The sequence below is a fragment of the Tauraco erythrolophus genome, chromosome 6 (assembly GCF_009769465.1).
Source record: "Tauraco erythrolophus isolate bTauEry1 chromosome 6, bTauEry1.pri, whole genome shotgun sequence".
NCBI classification, from domain to species: Eukaryota; Metazoa; Chordata; class Aves; order Musophagiformes; family Musophagidae; genus Tauraco; species Tauraco erythrolophus.
Genome location: NC_141470.1, coordinates 35,226,544 through 35,251,057, shown reverse-complemented (window position 1 = coordinate 35,251,057; position 24,514 = coordinate 35,226,544). Strand labels below are relative to the sequence as shown.

At 39.8% G+C, this 24,514-nt stretch overlaps 1 protein-coding gene across 1 annotated transcript in view; it reads left to right on the top strand.

Moving 5' to 3' along the window:
• Positions 1 to 24,514, top strand: part of RAD51B (RAD51 paralog B) — a 423,330-nt gene that overhangs the window by 6,310 nt on the left and 392,506 nt on the right. The window contains exons 5-7 of the mRNA XM_086613448.1: positions 9,542 to 9,678; positions 16,345 to 16,464; positions 17,530 to 17,713. Of these exons, the coding sequence (XP_086469574.1) occupies positions 9,542 to 9,678; positions 16,345 to 16,464; positions 17,530 to 17,713 (441 nt within the window). The remainder of the gene's footprint in view (positions 1 to 9,541; positions 9,679 to 16,344; positions 16,465 to 17,529; positions 17,714 to 24,514) is intronic.

Here is a 24,514-nt window from a genome sequence, read left to right as displayed (position 1 = left end):
TGTAAAGAATTTCTTCCTTCTATCTAATCTAAATCTGCCCTCTTTCAGTTTAATGCCATTGCCCCTTGTCCTATCACTACATGCCCTTGTAAAAAGTCCCTTTACAGCTTTCCTGTAGGCCCCCTTTAAGTACTGGAAAGCTGCTATATGATCACCCCGGAGCCTTCTCTTCTCCAGGCTGAACAGCCCCAACTCTCTCAGCCTGTCTTCATAGCAGAGGTGTTCCAGCCCTCGGATCATCTTCGTGGCCATCCTCTGGACTCGCTGCAGTAGCTCCATGTCCTTCTTGTGTTGAGGACTACAGAGCTGAAGGCAGTATTCCAGGTGGGGTCTCATGAGAGCAGAGTAGAGGGGCAGAATCACTTCCCTCGACCTGCTGGCCACGCTTCTTTTGATGCAGCCCAGGATACGGTTGGCTTTCTGGGCTGCCAGCGCACATTGCTGGCTCATGTTGAGCTTCTCATCCACCAGCACTCCCAAGTCCTTTTCCTCAGGGCTACTCTCAATCCATTCTCTGCCCAGCCTGTACTTCTGCTGGGGATTGCCCCGACCCACGTGCAGGACCTTGCACTTGGCCTTGTTGAACTTCATGAGGTTCTCACAGGCCCACCTCTCCAGCCTGTCAAGGTCCCTCTGGATGGCATCCCTTTCCTCTAGTGTGTCCACAACACCACACAACTTGGTGTCATCTGCAAACTTGCTGAGGGTGCACTCAATCCCACTGTTCATGTCTCCAACAAAGATGTTAAACAGCACTGGTCCTGGTACTGACCCCTGAGGAACACCACTTGTCACTGGCCTCCATGTGGACATTGAACCGTTGACCACAACTCTTTGAGAGCGACCATCCAGCCAATTCCTTATTCACCGAGTGGTCTATCCATCAAAACCATGTCTTTCCAGTTTAGAGACAAGGATGTTGTGTGGGACAGTATCAAATGCTTTGGATAAGTCCAGGTAGATGATGTCAGTTGCTCTTCCGCTATCCATCAATGCTGTAACCTCATCATAGAAGGCCACCAAATTAGGGAGGCATTGCCCTTAGCGAAGCCATGTTGGCTGTCACCAATCACCTCCTTATTTTCCATGTGCCTTAGCATAGTCGCCAGGAGGATCTGCTCCATGATCTTGCCAGGCACAGAGGTGAGACTGACAAAGACTGTAGTAAAAGTCTGTCCTTTTAATACTGACTCACTCTGACTTTACCAGTCTTTAGCTTTTATGAAGGTACAATAAGCAATTAGGACAAAAGCGTGAACCATAGACATGACAACAACTTTACAGAACTTTTATATGTAAATATAACTAATCTATGCAATAAATATGCAATGCATTCTTTTTAAAAAGACTGTAACTAAGGCCTGTATTATATGTGCATACATAGATACACAGTTTGTAGTGTTGCAGTCTGTCTGTACCGGCTACTCTCTGGACTTTGGATGCAATGCTACTCTTTTGCTTAGAGTTTTCTTAAAAGAACAAGGGAGTACTTTGCCTTCTAGTACCTGGATTTCTCTGTGGACTTGCAGAAAGTGATGATAACTTGCATAATTTTTGTAATCTGGAAAGACAGGATTTGTGTATACGGTCAATAGGGGTCATTGAGTGTTATAAAAATACAAAGATGCAATCTGTGACTTAGGAATTTGCTGAGCTACAAATGGAGACAGAGATACATACATATTGGGGGGAGTATCAATATATGTGTGCCCTGTTCTTTCCCTAGCCATCTGTTTTAGGTCCTTGGTAGAGACAGAATCTAGAGCCCGATGAACATGGGTTTTATGTACTGTGGGCATGCTTGCCTTAAAGTTCTGAATTCAGCTGTGCACTTGAACTGAGTAGAAAAATATATATTATGTGGCTCATGCTCTGAATTTAGACAAGTTTAAACTATTATTTTCTTCAACACTTTAATAGTCCTTACCAAGTGCTATTCTGTGACTGCTGTGGCAAATTGCCACAGAGTAGAAGTAAGAAGTTCTTCCTTACTATGAGGAAAGTACATTTTTTTTCTCCACACCCTATAATCAAGCTACATTGGTTTTGATCTCAGATCATAGAATCATAGAATGATTAGGGTTGGAAGGGACCTCAAAGATCATCTAGTTCCAATCCCCCTGCCATGGGCAGAGATACCCTCCACTGCACCAGGTTGCTCAAAGCCTCTTCCAACCTGGCCTTGAACACCTCCAGGGATGGGGCATCTACAACTTCTCTGGGCAACCTGTTCCAGTGTCTCATCACCCTCAGAGTAAAAAATTTCCTTATGTCTAATCTAAATCTGTCCTCTTTCAGTTTAATGCCATTGCCCCTTGTCCTATCACTACACACCCTTGTAAAAAGTCCCTCTCCAGCTTTCCTGTAGGCCCCCTTTAAATACTGGAAGGCTTCAATAAGATCATCCCCAAGCCTTCTCTTCTCCAGGATGAACAGCCCCAACTCTCTCAGCCTGTCTTCATAGCAGAGGTGTTCCAGCCCTCGGATCATCTTTGTGGCCCTTCTCTGATCTTGCTCCAGCAGCTCCATGTCCTTCTTGTGTTGAGGACTCCAGATCTGAATGCAGTATTCTAGGTGGGGTCTCATGAGAGCAGAGGGGCAGAATCACTTCCCTCGACCTGCTGGCCACGCTTCTTTTGATGCAGCCCAGGATACGGTTGGCTTTCTGGGCTGCCAGTGCACATTGCTGGCTCGTGTTGAGCTTTTCGTCCACCAGCTCTCCCAAGTCCTTTTTCTCAGGGCTACTCTCAATCCATTCTCTGCCCAGCCTGTACTTATGCTTGGGATTGCCCCAACCCACGTGCAGGACCTTGCACTTGGCCTTGTTGAACTTCATGAGGTTCTCACAGGCCCACCTCTCCAGCCTGTCAAGGTCCCTCTGAATCGCATCCCTTCCCTCCAGCTTGTCCATAACACCACACAACTTGGTGTCATCTGCAGACTTGCTGAGGGTGCATTTGATCCCACTGTCCATGTTTCCAACAAAGAAGTTAAATAGCAGTGGTCCAAGTACTGACCCCTGAGGAACACCACTTGTCACTGACCTCCACGTGGACATTGAACTGTTGACCAGAACTCTTTGAGAGTGACCATCCAGCCAATTCCTTATCCACCAAATGGTCCATCCATCAAAACCATGTCTTTCCAGTTTAGAGACAAGGATGTTGTGTGGGACAGTATCAAATGCTTTGGATAAGTCCAGGTAGACAATGTCAGTTGCTGTTCCTCTATCCATCAATGCTGTAACCTCATCATAGAAGGCCACCAAATTAGTCAGGCAGGCTTTGCCCTTAGTGAAGCCTTGTTGGCTGTCACCAATCACCTCCTTATTTTCCATGTGCCTTAGCATAGTCGTCGGGAGGGTCTGCTCCATGATCTTGCCAGGTGCAGAGGTGAGACTGACTAACAGTCACTTATGAAATTCAATAGTGACTTAAAACATATTAGTCTCTAAACAACGTTGAGTTTAGACTATAACAGTTTCTGCTCTAGTAAACTCTTATGTAGTGAGTAAATATTGTGTTTTAAAGTTTGAGTATTTCTTTTTTTATATGATGTACAGGAGTATGCACCATCCAGGTCTTCATAAAACCATTTAAGGACACATCCATGAACTTACAGTGATCTGTCAGAATTAATATTTTCTTCATATTTATGCCTCGCTTTGTTACCAATTTAAGAAAATCAAATCGTAAGAACTTAAGGTGAATGCTGCAAATCTTTAAATTCTGGGAGAAAAGACTTGCTAAATTCTTTCATTGACGAGGAAAGATCTATTCTTACAAGTAGTAGTGGGATATGCAAGGTCCTGCAGTAGTAACTATGTTGCTGTTGAGGATAGTTCCTTCAGCAGGAGATGAGTTTTGGTTTCAGAAAATGTTTTTATCAGCAAGGGAGTGGCCACACTAGGTGTAGTTTGAATCCTTTTCTTTTGGAATATTTTTCATGCAGTGAACTGACAAAAAAGCACCACCTGTGTTTGAAAAAGAAATGATGCTCGCTTGTGGCTAGCATCTGGCTTTCCAGGATTTCCATCTGTCCACTGACTTTTCCTTGGTGAGGGCAGAGAATGGCTGTTCACATGCTTGTGCTGCTTGAACTTGTGACTTGTGCTTCTTTAGTTGAAATGTAAAGCCGCAGCTGCACAGGTAGAAGAAAGAAATTGAATAGACGTGTGTCCTTTCTCTGATATGCCAACTTGTCCTTGAGCCTGTGACTGAGTGGAGCCTAAGACAGGGATGTCAACCTAGGTAACCCAGTCTATTTTACCCTCTTTCCTGTGGCTTTGCTGTTTTGAGTAAAAGATGGCCAGATTGTAAAAGTTTGCATTAAAGGATCCTGGAATATTTTTTTTGTAATTAAAAAAAATAAATGGATGTGATCCTTTTGGGTTGGAAGAGCCCTGCAGTTAATTTACAAGGCTGCTGTTAACAACGTTGTGAGTATTTCTTTTTCTTAATCCTAAGTGTAGCTATCACTCAGCTATCAGTACAGTCTGTCTGACATGTTCTTGCCTGAAGACCAGGTAGAATGGCTCTGGAGCACTGGTAAACTTTAAGGTTGCTTATTGCCATGGTCTTGGCCTAGAGCTAGTGTAAAATAATGCTCTTCATGAAGTAGATGCAAATGCTTAATTTTCCAGAGCTGTGTATTTGGTAATACTTCTCAGCTTGGTTGATTATCACAATACCCAATTTTTAATTTTTTGTTTTTTTCTATGTTTTCTTAAAATATTTCTCTCTTTAGATATGAGAAAATCTGGGAAAATGTTGCTAAGATCTGTTTTAAGAATGGTCATACTCTGTATATATCAATGTATTTAAAGGCGGTTGGGAGAAATTAATATATTCAGAGAGGCTAAACTTTTATCTGATTTTAAATGAAGAGCACTGCATGAGGAGAGCTGTTGCATTTCAAGTTTTGAAAAAAACTTTTGAATGTTAAAGTTTTTGTATTCTAATATGTTTTGGTTAAAAATAGAGATCTGCTTAATTCAGTTATTTTTCAATAGGTGATCTCACTAAGTGACTGAGATGTTGACGTCTGTACAAGACATCTAGTGGATGAGACCAGAACCGCAGGCACTACATGGTCCCACAAGTAGCTTGATCTTGGTTGCACTCTCGTGCCAGATTGACAATAACTCATAACTATTTAATCAGAAATATTAGAGAGAACTCGGTAGACAACAGGAATTAGATGACTAACGTAAGAGATTTGAGTTGTCAAAAAAATTACTACTTTGCCTTTTAGATACTTAACATGGAAAGCAATTAGGGTGTGTATTAGGGGTTTCTCTGCAAACGCAGAGGGACAGAATGATTAACTATGCAGAAGCTGAGTTTCTCATTTAAAGCCTGGTTCTGGAGATTTTTAAAAGCATTTTTGCAAGTGTCGTGAAATCTGAAGTACTTTCAGAGGTTGGCAGCACAGCAAGTGTTCTTTAGCATGATTGTTAGATGAAATTTTAGTAGAAAGCTATCAAGTGTCTGCTGCTGCTTTAATGCTGTACGGCAGCTTGCAAACACTTTTAGGTCATGTTCTTTTTGGATTCAAGTCATTTGGAACTTAATGATTTTAATTTGCTCATTTGCAACATATCTGACCAGCAGATTGCCCTTTGGTTTTTTTGTTATTAGGCAGATATTCTAAGTCTGAGAGAATTTATTTTCAAAAGTATGTCGTGTGCAGCATTTAATTCTTGACTTGTGTAGCTAAATCGTTGTCTTCCTGTTACTTTACCCAGCAGTGAGGGTGGTTGGAAACTTGGAATTTGAGTACATGAGCCACAGGGTTAAGACTTGTGGTGGTATCTTCTACAGCCAAAGCTTTTTGAGTGCCAGAGGGATTTGATTTTCATTATACTGTCTCCAACCATTTTTTCCCAAACCACTATTAGGTTTTAAGTTGGAAATCAAATCATAGCTGAAATTTTGTGGTCAGATGTCAGAGCTTTTGGCCACCGCCTCTGACGAAAAAAATAAAGTAATGACTTTGTGAATATTGAAGAGTTTAATCCCCTGGTAGCTGAAGAAGAATTAGCTCCTTGTGACTTCATCCAAACCCTACAGATGTGCCAGAGAAAATAATATATAGCTTATTGAAAAAAAAGTATATTTTATTAGGCAGGGATAAATTAAAAACTGTTGTAGTCTTCACATTTTCATCTGGGTGGACTTGATTTTTCTTCAGAGCAAATTTAGAGTAAAGCAAACCAAGCAAACTTTTTGCAGACATTTGATTTAAATTATATTAGAGGAATTTTAGTTTTTTTTTTTTAAACTAGGATTGTATTGTTGCAAACACTTGCTGAACCAGTGGTAACTACAATAAAACGTGGTAGTTCTTTAAAATTGTTCACTGTGGGTTATTTAAAATCCCATTTTAATGCCCTTTAAAGGAATGCTGATGAAAGGTGAAGTATCGTTGTCTTTGGGAATAGTAAGTTCTCTCTTGCTCCACTGGCTTGCTTCCTTGTACTAGTTCATACTGCAAGATTCCCTGCCTTTCTCTATGATGTTCATATCCTCAGACATTTTTACAGTATCTCTGCTGAATTAGCTCCTGCATCAGCCACTGAAATAAATGTTGGTTCCAGTGCACCTCCTAGGCAAAGCTCAAACTACAAGTGTTTTTGAGGTCTCCTCACAGTTGTCCAAACATTTTAATTTGACAACTGGAGTGATGCCCTCCCCTTACTCATTTCAAGTCTTCTTTTTAAGTAGAAACAGCTGGTGAGATCCCTTGGCTATCACAGTCTAAGGAATGTATATTGCCTCTGCAATTTTTATGTGCTTTGAGTTCATATTAAAATGCAGCAGCTATTGTTGGTGTGATATTTTGTAATTTAAGTACACTGGATGGAGGACAAATAATTGCATAAATGTGATGCAATGATCTGTAATTCATTAAATGCAGTGTGTGCTTCTAAACAAAAATCATCTAATGCTTCTCTTGCATTAAAACTTCAAGTAGATTGACTGATATGGCTTGATTTTTCAGGCCTTGTTTAAAGAAAAAAGTAATTAAAGGGATTTTAACCAACTGTTAACAGTAGCTAATGTGTAACTGTAGCTAATGCAGTCTCTCAGTGTTTCCTTGTAAATTTTCAGTGCTTGAAGTCATACTGCTGCTGTTGCTTGAAACAAAACCGTAACAATACTGTAGTATCTTGTGGTGAAAGGGTGTTTGTACTTTAAAACAAACTATTGTGCCTTTAGGCTCAAAAATCAGTTTGATTTTGACTGTCTGTCATAAGACTTCTTTTTTAATTTAAAACATCTCTTTATTTAAGCCTTTCTATTGGCAGTACTAGATGTTTTGAGGAAGTATGCTTTGTTTTGCAGTTTAACTTCCCTAGATAGGCTTACTTTTATCTTGCATTATTATTTCATCCCTACTAGCATCAGGATAAACCCATCACTCTGTTTTTAGTACCTAAAGTCGCTTTGACTTTGCATGTGCTGTTTTTCAGCCCTCTTAGCGTTTAAGATGTCATCATCTCCCTTCCCAGAAGCAGTGACAATGTGAATTGTGTTTAAAGACCCACTACAGTAATAATGAACATATTATTATCTGAACACAGAGCCCAGCGTTCATTTATAATCTCTGCAAGATCTGCAGTGGATAAAGAACAGCTTACTGCGAGCTCTAGTAGAAAAATCTTGCTCTCGGAAACTGGGGATCTCATCAAGCAATGTATTCTTTTGATCCTTGTGGTTTTTCTCTTGGATCAAAATACTGGAACAATTTCACACAAATTGAGCATGTTCTTTTTGAATATTACGTAACCACAGTATGGTTTCAGTAAGCGCAGGTGAAAGCTTAAAATTGGCAAGCTGGTCTGGATCATTAAATGATCATTCAATTTCATGTTGAAATATGGTAATAGGGAGTTAACACCAACGACAAAACACATGCTGCATAGCAGAGCATAGTCTCTGGGGCAGAAAAAAATTTGTCTTCTGTATATATGTGGTTCATATTGACCATTCAGTCTTTATGGGATATAAGCAATTATCCTTGCGATTTCCAAGGGAGACCTGGTTGTAACCAGGGTAGTGATGATTCCTGAGCAGTTATTTATGTCTGTGAACTCATTAGCTCTGGACTTTATTTTCAGCTCTAAAGGCTATTGATGTCATGTGAATGTCAATGGTTAATCTTCTAATTCTGCTTTATTATAGAAGGTAGCACGGGAAAGGAGATGGAAGAGAACTAGGTGTGGCTCTAGGGAAGATCTTGTAAGAGGACGGGGAGAGTAGGGGACCTCAAATACAAGAGGTAATGAAGGATGTCAAAGAAATAAAGTACAAGCATAATGCTATGTCTGAAGAACTGTTTATTCTTCAGTGGATGAGTTTGTCAGTACTGGGGCCAGTGCTATTTAACATCTTTGTTGGTGACATGGACAGTGGGATCAAGTGCACCCTCAGCAAGTCTGCAGATGACACCAAGTTGTGTGGTGTTGTGGACACGCTGGAGGGAAGGGATGCGATTCAGAGGGACCTTGACAGGCTGGAGAGGTGGGCCTGTGAGAACCTCATGAAGTTCAACAAGGCCAAGTGCAAGGTCCTGCACGTGGGTCAGGGCAATCCCCAGCAGAAGTACAGGCTGGGCAGAGAACAGTTGAGAGCAGCCCTGAGAAAAAGGACTTGGGAGAGCTGGTGGATGAGAAGCTCAACATGAGCCAGCAATGTGTGCTTGCAGCCCAGAAAGCCAACCGTATCCTGGGCTGCATCAAAAGAAGTGTGGCCAGCAGGTCGAGGGAAGTGATTCTGTCCCTCTACTCTGCTCTTATGAGACCCCACCTGGAGTCCTGCATTCAGCTCTGGAGTCCCCAACACAAGAAGGACATGGAGCTGCTGGAGCGAGACCAGAGAAGGGCCACGACGATGATCTGTGGGCTGGAGCATGTCTCCTGTGAAGACAGGCTGAGAGAATTGGGGCTTTTCATCCTGGAGAAGAGAAGGCTTGGGGATGATCTTATTGAAGCCTTCCAGTATTTAAAGGGGGCCTACAGGAAAGCTGGAGAGGGACTTTTTACAAGGGCATGTAGTGATAGGACAAGGGGCAATGGCTTTAAACTGAAAGAGGGCAGATTTAGGTTAGATATAAGGAAGATTTAGGTTAGATATAAGGAAGAAATTTTTCGCTCTGAGGATGGTGAAGCACTGGAAGAGGTTGCCCAGAAAAGTTGTGGCTGCCCCATCCCTGGAAGTGTTTAAGGTCAGGTTGGAAGAGGCTTTGGGCAACCTGGTGTAGTGGAGGGTTTCCCCTGCCCATGGCAGGGGGCTTGGAACTAGATGATCTTTGAGGTCCCTTCCAACTCTAACTATTCTATGAATCTGTGACTGCAAGGCACAGATGAAAGAGTAACTGCAAGTTGCTCTTGGTGGGCATACTATTTGTGACTGTCTCCTCCTTTGGTAACTGGCAGAGCAGAACTTGAAGAGTTCTGGATAATGGGTCTTAGTTAAAAATAGAATTAAGATGAAATGAATGTGACATCTCTTATGTTACTAATGTTTTTTTATTCCAGATAACTAGCCCACCAGGGTGTGGCAAAACTCAATTTTGTATTATGGCGAGTGTTCTGGCTACGCTGCCTGTAAGCATGGGAGGTTTAGATGGGGCTGTTATATACATTGACACAGAGTCTGCGTTCAGTGCTGAAAGGTAAGATGCAAAATTCTAAAATACACACTTGCAACTTCTTTAGTACCTTTTATCTTGGAGCCTTCAATTATTTTTGTGAGCAATAATTAAGGAAGTATAAAGTAAATACCTATGGTAGTTATTAATAATTCATCTGATATATGCAGTTCCTCCATAAATGATAAAATCAATTTAATGGAATGGCTTGCTTTGCTTACTTTTCTAATTTGTGTGATGCTGCAGATTCCAACTGTGGTATGACGAGATGGATGGCCCACTCTCTAATTTATAAGTGGTCTTACAGTCCTATACCTGAAATCTTTCTTTGCAGTTTAGTTTGCGGAGTTAGCAGGAAGGTTTTGAGGATGTAAAGGCCCAGCATTTTGAGTATGAAGGAAATAGAGGTTTTTCTGTGAACAGTAGGACTGACAGCCAGTTTTCGTTAAGATTTCTGTCCTATTTCTGCTGAGTGATGCCTTCTGCCCTTCTAATTTCCTTCTGCAGTAACCTGGCATCTCTCCTATATCCGTAGTGGAAATGAAGTACTATTTTCCCTTACCTCTATGTCTCTGCTTCTAATAATTCCCGCTTTGACCATGTGACCAAAACTGCTCAGCTCTGCACTTACGGTATGTTGTAACCACTGAATGGACAAGAAACACTATATACTGTATCTGCTTGAGAGTTAGATGTATGCACGTACTGGTTTCTGCTCTTTCCATGTTAACTGGTTGATTAGCTGTTGAAATAATTTTGCAATGTTTCATAAAAGGTACCTCTAATTTGTTTTACTTAGCTACCAACTTCTCTAAACCATGAGGGTTTTTCTGCCCATGGCAGGGGGGTTGGAACTAGGTGATCTTTGAGGTCCCTTCCAAGCCTAACCATTCTATAATTCTATGAGGATTTGATGTTTTTGAGATGTCTATTACTTTGCTGCTGCTGTTTGGAATTAGTGAGTTATTGAGGGTCTGTAGGAGGACAAGTACAGTAGTGTCATCCTTGTTTATGTAGAAAAATGGGCAGAAAAAGGTTCGTTGAAATAAGGTATTTATTTCAGATGACTTGGTGTTTATACCATGGCCTGAATCTGGAATATCAAAGCAAATGTATTGTTTAATCATTTGAAGTTATCATGGATGAGAAAGTGGGGTTTCTAGCTCTGTTTCTGTCAAGAAACATGGTAAAAATACCATTATTACTAAGGATGAGAATATTTCTGTATTAAATTGTATTTAGTATTTCTCAGTTGGAAATGATAGCTAAACGCAATTTCAGCAGACAAGCTATACCTTATGCTTTGTGTGTTGCAACCTCTAAGGAGCGGCACTAGCAGAGTGAGGGAAGTGCTTATGCTGTTCTGCTTGGTACCTGTTAGACGACATCTAGATCCTGTGTCCAGTTTTGGGCTGACGGTATGAGAAAGACACGAGAAACTGCAGGGAGTTCAGCAGGGGACTGCCAAGATGGTCAAGGGCTGGAGCACTTGCCCTTTGTGGAGAGACTGAGTGCTTGCTCAGTCTAAATGAGAGAAGGCTTGGAGGGGATCTAACCAGCAGCCTTCCCCTACCAATGAGGAGGCCATCAAGAAGACGGCACAGTGGTGCGTGGCAGGGAGACAGCAGGCATACATTGAAATCCATTTTATGTGCTGATATATGGAGAAGCTTTTTCACCATAAGGACAATCAGGAATTGAAAAAGGTTACCCAGAGAGGTTGTGCTGCCTCCATCTGTGAAGGCTTCCAAAATATGGCTAGATAAAGCCACAAGTAACTTGTTCTGACTTCACAGCTGGCACTACTTTGAACAGGATGTTGGTTTGGAGATCTCCTGGGTTCTCTTTCTAACTTGAATTTTGTTACGATTCTGTAATTCTGTATTATTAACTGGCAAGTAGAAATGATTTTTTGTTGTTGTTCTAAACACTTTAGATAAGAGGACAAGTATTGGTTTAATAGCAACTTATTTTAAAGGAGTTAATGGAGACATTTAGCTGGTACTATTTTTATTTAAAACTCAAAAGTTTCTACAGAAAGCCTGAGAAGAATGTGTGTAGCCCTGCTGCTTTTTAGAACTGAGAGTTGCTAAGTTGTAGCTGTCACACTAGCTGTAATGCTGTGCTGCTTCTAGAAAGATACTGCATGAAGCTGGCTAATTTTCTTTTGCTGAAAGGCACTTCACTTGTCATTCACTTGTGTGATCTGATCTAGGTGGTCCTGCTCAGGCAGGGGGATTGGACTAGATGATCCTTTGAGGTCCCTTCCAATCCCGAACATTCTGTGATTCTACTTGGCAGGTCTCACTTCAGGGTAGGGAGCTTTTTGCTTCCACAAACATTCTTTGTTTTATTACTTATTCTCTAATATGATAATTGGGTTCAGTCTAATAGCAATGCTGAGAAGAGTGATCAGAATTGAGACTGGTCTTCTAAGACATGTCACTGGTTTCTGTAATTTATATATTTTTCTTTCATGTAAGAGAAAGCTGTAGCAGTGCAGATGGTGTCCAACATTCAGCTTTGTCAGAACATGGACACTAGGACAGGTGATGGAATGTCTGTAGTAAGAGGGAAAAAAAAAAGTAAAAATAGAGATCTAGGGAAAATATAGGCCCTCTCCAGAAGGAAACGGGGGATCTGGCTGCCCGGGATATGGAGAAGGCTGAGGTTCTCAATGACTTCTTTGCCTCAGTCTTCACTGGCAAAAGCTCCAGCGGCACAGCCCAAGTCACAGAAGGCAAAGGCAGGGACTGGGAGATTGTAGAACTGCCCACTGTAGGAGAAGATCAGGTCTGAGACCATCTAAAGAACCTGAAGATGGACAAGTCCATGGGACCTGATGAGGTGCATCCGCGGGTCCTGAGGGAACTGGCAGACGAAGTTGCTAAGCCACTATCCATCATATTTCAGAAGTCATGGCAATCTGGTGAAGTTCCCACTGACTGGAAAAGGGGAAACATAGCTCCCATCTTTAAAAAGGGGAAAAAAGAAGACTCGGGGAACTACAGGCCAGTCAGTCTCACTTCTGTGCCTGGCAAGATCATGGAGCAAATCCCCCTGGTGACTATGCTAAGGCACGTAGAAAATAAGGAGGTGATCGGTGACAGCCAACATGGCTTCGCTAAGGGCAAAGCCTGCCTGACTAATTTGGTGGCCTTCTATGATGAAGTTACAGCATTGATGGATAGGGGAAGAGCAACTGACATCATCTACCTGGACTTATCCAAAGCATTTGATACTGTCCCACACAACATCCTTATCTCTAAACTGGAAAGATGTGGTTTTGATGGATGGACCACTCGGTGGATAAGGAATTGGCTGGATGATTGCACTCAAAGAGTTGTGGTCAATGGTTCAATGTCCACATGGAGGCCTGTGACGAGTGGTGTTCCTCAGGGGTCAGTACTTGGACCACTGCTATTTAACATCTTTGTTGGTGACATGGACAGTGGGCTCGAGTGCACCCTCAGCAAGTTTGCAGATGACACCAAGCTGTGTGGTGTTATGGACACGCTGGAGGGAAGGGATGCCATCCAGAGGGACCTTGACAGGCTGGAGAGGTGGGCCTGTGAGAACCTCATGAAGTTCAACAAGGCCAAGTGCAAGGTCCTGCACATGGGTCGGGGCAATCCCCAGCAGAAGTACAGGCTGGGCGGAGAACAGATTGAGAGCAGCCCTGAGAAAAAGGACTTGGGAGTGCTGGTGGACGAGAAGCTCAACACGAGCCAGCAATGTGCACTGGCAGCCCAGAAAGCCAACCGTATCCTGGGCTGCATCAAAAGAAGTGTGGCCAGCAGGTCGAGGGAAGTGATTCTGCCCCTCCACTCTGCTCTTATGAGACCCCACCTGGAGTCCTGCCTTCAGCTCTGGAGTCCTCAACACAAGAAGGACATGGAGCTGCTGGAGCAAGGTCAGAGGAGGGCCACGAAGATGATCCGAGGGCTGGAGCACCTCTGCTATGAAGACAGGCTGAGAGAGTTGGGGCTGTTCAGCCTGGAGAAGAGAAGGCTCCGCGGTTATCTTATTGTAGCCTTCCAGTACTTAAAGGGGGCCTACAGGAAAGCTGGAGAGGGACTTTTTACAAGGGCATGTAGTGATAGGACAAGGGGCAATGGCTTTAAACTGAAAGAGGGCAGATTTAGGTTAGATATAAGAAAAAAACTCTTTACATTGAGGGTGGTGAGGTACTGGACCAGGTTGCCCAGAGAAGTTGTGGCTGCCCCATCCCTAGAAGTGTTCAAGGTCAGGTTGGATGAGGCTTTGGGCAACCTGGTGTAGTGGAGGGTTTCCTTGCCCATGGCAGGGGGGATTGGAACTAGGTGATCTTTGGTTAGGGTTGGAAGGGACCTCATTCTATGATTCTAAGTCTGGAAATCAAAATTGCTGTCATCAGTTTTGTAGCAATTCAATTCATCTCTACCCAGCTATTAACTGAAAACATACCAGGCTTATTTAGAAAGTCTGAAAATAATTTGTCTGGTTTGGTTTTCTCTCTAGCCATACTTATTGCTCATGAAAAACACTAAATACAAATTTCTGTGAACCAAAGCTTGAGAACAAATGGATTTTCCACCCCATGGGCTTCTGCTCTGATTGCAGAGAACATGTTTTGTGCAGATTTTGGTCTCATCATGGCAGAGGGGATTTAGCTCTTAAAGAACTTCGAACCTGCATGGTGCTCTGTGAATAGTATTGTGATCTCAGCAAGATTTTTGGCCTGTCATTTTAAGTCAGTCTGTGTAATGATATTCTTTGCAATATACATGTTCATTAGGAAGCGTACTGAAATCTCATTTCATGCAGACTGTTGAATAACAGATCAGTGTTGCCTAAAATGGTCTGCATGATTAATTGTGCAAATGGAAAGACAAAATTCGCTCCCTGGAAGTTCTGGAGGACAGGTTTAGGTATCTAAAGTAATGTATCTAATGAATGAGGTTCAGACTACTGTGATGAAATTACTTGCTCAAGATAGGTATGTTAACATTCAAGCTTAGTGTTTCTATTTTTCAACCAAAGAAAACTGATTTAAAAGAAGTTTTCTAAAATAGCTTTAACATTTTGGGTTTTAGTGAAAGGGGCCTAAATAAAAAGCATCAAGATAATCAGTAATCTGTGCAAACGGCAATCATCCACTAGGTGCCACTCTTCTCAAGCTATAGGCAGTGGGATATGTCTGCTTAAAATACAAACAATTAAGTATTTTCTGTTATTGAAAAATAAAACCTTCATTGTTGAAAAAAATCTACAGTGCTCAGATTGTAAGTGATTTTCGAAGTTAAATTCTTGGATAATTTATTTAAAATTGTCAGGTGTTCAAAGGAGTGAAACTTCTTTCTGCTGACTTTTGAAGAGTTTGCAGACAGTCAGCATTTCTAAAACATACACTGTTTAGTATCCTCAATGATTTGATGTATAAAATCTCATTTAACTGACAATGTTAGCCTCTTATCAGTAAGTTGTTCAGCTTTACATCTGTGTGAGATTTTTTCCAAAGCGTATTTTCTGAATATACAAGTATTTTGACAACAAATAATAAATATCCAGCTTCCTCCAACTTCTTTTGGTGTTATCACCAGTTATCTGATACACTTCCTTAGTCTACTGTGATAATAAACAGTGGCATGCTTAACAATTGTAATTCAAGGTTCTGAAGAGTCATGAATTGCTAATAAGGTAATGGAGAACATTTAATCAGGGGATCCCACATTCAGTTCTTTGGTGAAGCAGCTACTTACTGTTTAGTCATTTCATTATATCAGGTCATGCCAGTTGTACCTGTGCTGTCTGAATGAATGTTCAGTTGTAGCTGCTTGGCAGCTGGAGCTTCAGTCACTTTGTGACACAATGCTGATTTTTATTTTTATTTTTGCTATGTTCTAAAAGGTATGTTTTCCTTAAGATTTTATAAGACCTTTGTGCCAGGTAACTGGCACAATGGAAATAGCTTCAGTGAAAAAGTCTCCCATCCAAATGACACTGTTCTCTGTTTTAAGGAGTGATTATCTGTGAAAAGATTTTTCACTTTGGCAGGCATACTTTCTATACATGTACTGCTTGTATAAGTGCTTGCAATCGAACTGGGCTCTGTTCTTTGTAATCCTGCTTCCATGTTGGCTGAATCTTTTAATGGATCTTGTTTGTTATTAGCTTGTTAAATTTCTGTGGTGACACAAGATCCACTTTATGATTTCACTGCAAGATAGGATCGGAGGAAGGATGGTTTCAGTCAGCGTACATTTGTTTAAATGAAAATAATATTTAGATATAATAATAGGAGAATGCTTGGCCGTGGAGTGGAACCTCTTGTGCAAAACTCAACTTGGCATTCAGTAACTATAAACTTTGCAGTTTCCTTCTACTGGAGATATGCTGTTTCTTTGTGTACAGACACATTATGTCTTTCCCTAGTGTACCATTGAACCAAGGAACTTTGCATTCAGCAACTATAAACTTGGCAGTTTCCTTTTACAGGAGATACACCATTTCTTTGCGTACTGATACATTATGTCTTTCCTTAGTGTACCAGTGACTCTAGCGTCACTGGGAAGAGAACCTAACTGTTCTGACTTCTGATATTTCAGTCTGACTACCAAAGTATGCTTCTCCTTTGAAAAAGATTTCCAGTATTACTTGGTATCTGCTTATCATTCGGAAGTTTGCTTATGCTTTCTGTTTTTTTGATAGGTTGATCGAGATAGCAGGAAACAGATTCCCTGCTTATTTCGACTCAGATGAAAAGCTGTTCTGCATGACCCGTAGCATTCACCTGTATCGAGAGCTGACCTGTGGCAGTGTACTGAAAAGGTATTTTCCAGAGTTAAAAACCAAGACCATTTTGACTGGATTGTCTATAACATTATTTGTTTTATATCACAGTTTTATGAAGAGTAATCAATTTATTGGAGGCCTTTTCATGTTGATAACACCATGATCTTCGGCAAAGTAAAATTGCTACAGAAAGACTGACATTGCTCTTATTTCATAGCATGTAACTAATCCAGTTGATGTTTTCTGATTTCTGATAGACAATTTCTGTATGATCTGATCCCTGTAAACCTTTAAAGGGGAGAGTTCATGGGACAGGTCTTATCTTGTCTTGGACTGTGGAGAAACCACAGGGTAAGAGTTACATTTTCCATGAAATAGAAGTTTGCTCATCCAAAACATGGTTTACATTCAGGAAGACTGGGACCCCTCCAGCAGTGGGAGGGAGGAATTGTTTAACAGTCATCAGCCTGAATGCTCTTGTTGACAGTGTTGTATTGTCATGTTGTTACCTTATGTTAATTTGTGAAACACGTTTTGCAATGAAACAAATGAAGTTATATTTTAGTATCATCTTGTGTGTTTTATGTTAGTGGGAAAATTTTTCTAAGAATGGTTTCTTCTAGTGCAGCTTTATCAGAGAACAGCTAGTAGCGTATTATCAATGGATTAGATTTGGCATACTGTTTTTGGAGGTATATGAAAACGAATTTGACCTTCTGCATATATAGACACCAAGGATTCTGGTGTTGACAATGGGAGACTGCTACTGTGAACAAAAAGGCACAGTTTCGATATTCACTTAACTTGCTGTCTGCCATTCAGGGATTGTACAGCAGTGTTGCTAATTGGAGGTTCTTCCAAACCTCTCTTTTGGAGAGGTACTTCCTTGGATTATGTGGCCCATTGGAGCCTCAGATTCTTTTCCAAATCTCTTCAATACATGCAGATGTTAGTGGAGGTGGTGTGTGAGAGGGAAAAAGAGGGGCTGACTGTCAGCTTTTTAAAGTAAACCTCTTATTTAAACAATTTCAAGGTTATAAAATGGATCTATTGTGTAAATAATGTTATCAACGACTGTTTTTTTTTTCTTCTCTCTTTTAGGATTATGTCTTTGGAAGAAGAAATTATTTCAAAGAAAGTTAAACTCATAATAATTGACTCTGTTGCTTCAGTTGTCAGAAAGGAGTTTGACACAAAACTCCAAGGCAACCTGGCAGAGAGAAGTAACTTTTTGGCTAGAGGAGCATCAGTGTTGAAGTATTTGGCAGAGGAGTTCTCAATACCAGTAAGTTCTTCCCCTTTCTTAAGTTTTTGCCTTATAGTATCAAGTTACAAAATCTGAGAAGAATGAAAAGGACAGGAAGATGAAAATCAGAGAAAGCTTCTAGCAGGAATCTTCAAGCAAGTACCAGTTGGAAAATAGTTGGGGAATGGGAGAACAGTAACTGTTCTACTTGATGTTTTGTGGTTGGTTGGCTTATTTTTGGTATTTTTTTATATATAAGACTTCAAATAAGGGTTTACAAGATTCTCTATGTTTCAGTGCTTTGATTTCTATTTTTTCCTTAATTCTTATATTTTATTTTGCTGCCATTAAATATTGCTTACCCTGATGGCTTTCTTCTAATGCAATGCTTACTCTAACTAGTGCGCACTCTGACTAGGTGAAGATCTCTTTCTGCCTCTGTCTCTTCTACTTAAGTTTGTAGAATCTCTAAAGGCCTTATGCTTTGGAGCAGCCTGAATTCTTTTTGTGACTGATAACATATGCTAATTAGTGTGGAAAGGAGGGTAACAGATCAGCAAATCCTTGTCTGTGGACCTGCCCATAAAATACGAAGGAAGACATGGATGCTCACTTCAGGGACTGGGTGGAACTGATCAAAAAGTGATTTAGAAGATGTCACCTGCTTAAGTGTGTATGCGTGTGTGTTCTTTCATTATATGATCAATGGAGGATCATATCAACTCAGGAGATGTCATTGAGACTCAATTCTTGAAAGTATTTCCTGGTATGGGTTACCTACGCATCACTCCAGTGTAAGAGAGAAACTGTGACAAAAACTTGAGTTAGACTGGTGTGGCCTTTTTTCTCAGACCTCTTCTGAGGTCACAGCAACTATCGAACCAGAAATATACATGTCAAAGGTGTGGAACTGGCTGACTTAAGAGGAATGGATTTCCTTCTGCTGTGTAATTTCTAAAGAATTTTGATGGAGAAGATTAAACTCTGTGTTAAGTACCTTTAAAGTTCAGGTACAAAAGATAGTGTTCTAGTTAGGGCACCGAATAATGCTTTAAAAAGCTAGGAAAGAGTTGTATGTAAGTGTGTATGCTCTCATATTTTGGGAAAATATTATGCAATCCTTTGAAAAAGGGAAAAAAGTTTTATGGGAAGATACTTTTCTTCTCTATTTCTCTATTGTCCTCTCGTTTAGATACCCCCTGCTCCCCTCTACACCTTCATAATAATGGTGAAGCTGAGCTGGACTGGAGCCTCTGACAGTTCAGGTTGCTACCCTGCTTACAGTCAGAGGGACAGTGTTGATATTCACAAAAGTCTTAGAGTTGGACAATATGAAGTAGCCTAAGCTTGTGATCCTAATTCATCCCATGTAAGAAGAAAATAAAGCTTCAATGTTTAAAGATTTCCTTTATGTTAAAGCTAATGTGTTTGCTTTGAGGCATTTGTGATACCTGTTGTGCTGTCGCCGTTCCTCACTGTGAACACTTTGATAAGGAGTTCTGGGGTTTTGGGCAGGAACTTGTGCTCAGGTCACAGCTCTGATCTCACCTTTAAAATAAAATCTTTAAAGATCCATGTAGATACATGTAAATACATGGATTGAAAGCTTGTGTATTTTTAAAGAACCTATTAAGTCTATCAGTTTATTCAGTGGAAATCCATCTGTATTTTCACTTATTGTCATCTTCAACACGCATTGTGGATTGGTTCTGGAGTATTTTCAAGATTTGTTAAATTTTATGTTACAAAATTAACTGTAGTAACTCCTATTAGTTAAGAATTCTAGGAGGACCTTGGCTGGAGATTTGGATTCTGGCGCACATGGATCCCTAAGCAAGGCTGTGTATGAGTCACATGCGAAATCCAACATCAGAGTGTATTATGCATCTGCAAGTGTTGGTGCATACTAGAGATAAGCCTGCTGTTGCATTGACCTCTGCTACTTGAGGTTACAGAGTACCCAAGGTTCTCATTGTAAATAACTGTGTTGGAATTTTTTCAGATGTTTTTACTTAACCTAGAAAATAATAAATATAAATTTGGGACTAAAAGAACATTAATAAGATTGCAAAGTTATTTAGATCACTAATAAATTGGACACATGAAACTATGTAACACTTACTTCATAGCAGAGTCGGTGCAACTAAATACTGAGTTGAGCAACAACTAGGAGAACTCAGTCTGAGACTGAAAAATATTTGGAGTAGATGATAGGAGTTGAACTTGAAGTCAATCATTTTGGCTGTATCTAAGAGGTCTGGTGAAGAACTTTGAGTAGTTGAGCAAGGGAATTGGAAATAAGGAGGTTGTGTATTGTCTATTTAGCTATAGCTGTTACTGGGACAGTATTTCTTGTATTAACAGTCCAGGGAGGATGGTGAAAAATCAGCTTCCAGAAAATAGCCTTGAAAATGACTGAGGGAAGGGGAGAGCAGTCTTAGTAATTAAGATGTAAAGTGCTTACTTTGCTTGGCTTAGCTAAGGAAATGGTAAGGGTTTCTTCATTAGTCAGTAGGTACCTGCTTGAGGAAGAGCTACTTGATAAAAGCAACCTTCTCTTCAGTGGACAAAGGTATACCACAGTTCTGTGACTGGATGCTGAATTAAGCAAGTTCAGACTTCAAATAAGGGGTGTGTTCTTACTGGACTAATTAGTTGTTGAAATGCATTCCTAAACATAAATAGCTTCTTGTCACTGAGTATTTTTAAATGTTTGTTTTTTCCCTATTTCCTAAAAAGGAAATGGGTTCAAATAGGATTGCATTTGGGGAAACCCTGTACTACCATGTTATGCTGAAGTTCAAATGAGTTTAATGCAGTTCTTTCTGTTGGTGTTATAAACTTTGTAGCTGTTTATAATTGTGTATTTGTGGTTTCAGGATATTGAGTTTCATATGCAAAAGTGACGAGCATTCATAGCTTTTACTGAACTCAAGGGGAGCTGTTTCAAGCCCAAGTAGCTTTGGTATGGTGTGAAGTATTCGGAGGGGAAAAAAGCTGACCTTAACTGCCTCAAAACTGATTGTCATTTTCCAGTAATCTTTCTGCACCTCTGTTTTCAGCTTGTAAAATGGGAATAACAGAGCTGTTAGTTGTGAGGGTGCTATGAGGACAGGGTCGTTACTGTTGAGAAAGCGCTCATACTGTGTCCAGGAACAATGTATAGATGCTCATTGGAAAGTGACACTTGCCATCCTCAGTGTAAAATTTAAATAATGTGTAATAAATGAAATGATCCATCTTTTGAGATGAGGGAAAATATTAAACATGTTAATGGAATGGCACCATCTTAGCCACTGAGTGAAGCAAGTGAAAGAGGTATGTGATTGTAAATTTTTACTTGACTTAATGTTTTTTGAATTTTTTTATTGTTTGCAAAGTACAAAAAACACAAAGCTTTTTTTCTTATGTATGAATGTTAGTAAATGTAAGTTGTTTCTTGAAAAGTGAAATATGATGCCTGATATCCTTTTTTGATCCCTTCTCCTACCTAACTGAGCAGTAAGTGCCGTTCTGTCCTAGGCTTTTTAAAGGATGCCAGGGCAAGAGGCCGCACAAGGTTTAGATGGCTTCTGGTCTATTGGCAGACCACCTGGCAGCTGTACTGATGACTGAACAGTCACTGAAGCTTTTTCTTCCATGGAGCACTATGTAGCAGTGTCCCTTTTCCCCCTTCTCTGCACACAGCCATGATCAAACCCTACTTCTTTCTGCTAGGTTTGGTTGAAACCAACCAGTCAGATCTAAAGCGATTGCTAGAAACTGAGAACGACAGTTTGACTCTAAATCAAACAAAAAGCCCTTTATTTTCGAAATCCGATGAATATGTAAAGCTATATGAAAAGTTTGCTTTCCATTTATCTGTTTTAGAGCATGTTGTACTTGAGAGCATTTGGATCTGAATGTCTTCTGTTACAGAGTGTGTTGATGCTGTCTACATATTTAAGTTTATATTTTTAAGCAGCAGTGATCAGACCTATATGTTTCCTGTCTAGTTTCCTGACTTCCTTAGCTTTCTTAAAAAGAATAGAAAACAAAATACACTTTGAATTTTCTTTCTCTCCTCTTCCATATTCATAAGAAACTATTTATTGTTAGTAAGTGGTGTTCAGTAAAAGTACTTTAGTGCTCATGCTGGTTGAGAGAGAAGTGATATCTCCATTTCAGTGAAGAGCTGAAACTAAAACCCGATATGACTAGGATTTGTTCTTGAGATTTAACTGTTTAGCTTATGAAAATTGTTATTTATAGAACCTGGTCTTCTAATCGTTGGTACTTGAGAAAATGTGTGAAGCCGATGGGACATTTCCATAGAAAAGTGCTCTAAAAGTGGCAGTTGCAGAAACAAACTGCTTTAAGCGTTCTTTGAAATATCAAATTGAGACTGAAGATGAAACTTGCTTTGTAAATTCCTATGGCTAATCAAATTACAACACTGGCGGTCCTTCATACTTTTGTCTGGGTTGTGTTCTTCGATCTGTGAAGTGAACCTTTGTTATTTATGATAAGCATATTGTTTATCATTACTATAGCAAATGTATAATAATATTTTTCAGGTTTTTTGTTTTAGTTGTTCTCTCTAAGAATATGAAATAGCTTAGGAGAGACTTCCATCTCTCACTTGTCATTTATAGGGCAAATGAAAGACAAACCTTATGTAACTATTCTGTAATGCTTTTATTTGCGATGTTAAATAAGCTAACATTTGTCAAGAAGCCCATAACTTCCACAGGTAATATTTTTTCCCCTTTAGATACCACATACTGCATTTAAAAACTAAAAATTCACTTTATCAGTATTGATAATAGGACAGCAATTAAAGCTGTCATAGTCAACTTTCTTTTCGTACTCAGTTCTCACATTTTCTGTTTCAGTGCTTCCTACTCACTTAGGCATTCTGCTCAGTAAACGTTATACCCAAGATTCTAATTTGCTTTGGAGAGCCAAATGTTTAGGAAAATATATATTTGATTTTAGGTTGTGTAAGTTTTTTCTTCCCAAAATCAACTTACGTGTGCAAATTACTTGATATCTACAGTGCTTTTTCTGCTGTGTTTGGAAGTGTGTTTAATTGTATCATCTCAGCTTCCTGCAGTGAAGTGTCTCAAGACTGAAGTGCTTCTGTTGGTAAAGAGAGAATATTCAAAATGTTAATTTTGTCTTCCTTTGTAAGCAAATATTTCCATTTGGCCTTATGCTTGCTTCTGTTTTATTCTCTTTGCACATAGATGGTTGCTTGTCAGCTCCTGTGTACCTTTGTTATTGCTGTTCTGATATTTGAAAAACACTAATTTATAGAGAACTACACAAATTCCAAAATGGAAGATTTCTGAAGAAAAGTTATTTAAATGGCAGTTCTCTTTGAATTGGTAATAAATATGCTGAAAGCTTGGAAAAAATTGATAGTTGATTTGTTGTTACAGTGAGTAACAACACTGTATGCTGACTTTTCCAAAACTGTGGAGATACATTAGACTTCCAGGTGAATTTGTGTCTGGACTGTAAGCTGTGAAACGCAAACTTTGTTTTTCTACTTTGCGCTTAAGAAATATTTTTAATACCAGTGCTGCAAAGGTAATTCAGTTACTGTTTCTGTAAGTTGTTTAAACCTAGAATAAGAAAACCTTTTCTCTACTTCCAAAACTTAGAGAACTGGTTCAATTTTGAAGTTTTCTAAAAGGAGAAATACATGTTATACCACACTGAAACATGTGTTTCTTTAATGAGGAGCTAACCTTATCAGAAGAAAACATTTTGGAACTCAGTTACCAGGATTTTACTAGCCATATTTAGGCCAGATGTGGTTCAAACTGTTTCTAGTGGTGAGAATTCAGTGTAAAATATAGGTCCTTTACTGTTGAGCTGCCGATATTTGAGAAGTGTCTTGTTGCTCAAGTTTCAAGCATATTTTGTGTTTGTATGTGAACTTGAATACCCTTCCCAACTGCTAATAGAAGGATCTTTATATTTCCTCATAATCACACTGAACTCCTGGCCATCTGTTTGCTGCAAAAAGTTTGAGGTTTACCTAATAATTTAAATCTCCTTTCAGTGTGAGGCTGCTACTCTCTCTCCCCACCCCTCTCCCCCCGACCCCGCCACCTCTCCCCTCTCATCCTTTTAACTTCCATATGAGTAGCTTTGGTGCTTTTCTATGAACTCTGTATATTTCTCTAGGGAGCGCATGAAAGCTAAAACAATTAATGACTCTTTGCTTAGAAGACACAGAATAGTGCTTCTGAACCTGCAGAATTTTATTAAGGTAATTCACCAACTTCTTGGAGAAACTGAGTTATCCTTATATGAAGTCAATAGGATGAAAAGATACTAGTGTCTTAGGCTAATCGTGTTGTGAATGTTATCCACAGAAGTATAAATGTTTAGAATAATGTTCATATGGCAGAATTTACTGACTTTTATTATTCTGTATGAATTAAAGGAACATCAAATAGCCCTAATTTTGTTTTGAGCCTTGGAAAACAGTAGTTAATTTGTTTCCTAAATCAGGAAAATTACTTCCAAAACTAACTTTCTTCTAGTAAAGAACAATTCTTGTTCTCTTCAAGATATTTCACTCCCCATGCACCAAATTCAGGTTGATCTTCATGTCCTCATTAAATGGTGAACTGAGCAACGTTAGAAAATTACGTTTGTGCTAGCTGTATCAGAACTTTGGGTTTCAAACATACTCTCTTTTTGTGCTAAGAGGAATACCTAACCTTGTTCAGCGTGCTTGGTCAGTTTAAGTAACAAATAGTTTGTGAAAGAAACAAAACATTTTGTTACAATTTCCTCCCATATCATACTTAGCAGTATTTTAGTGCCTGCAGCTGAGACTAT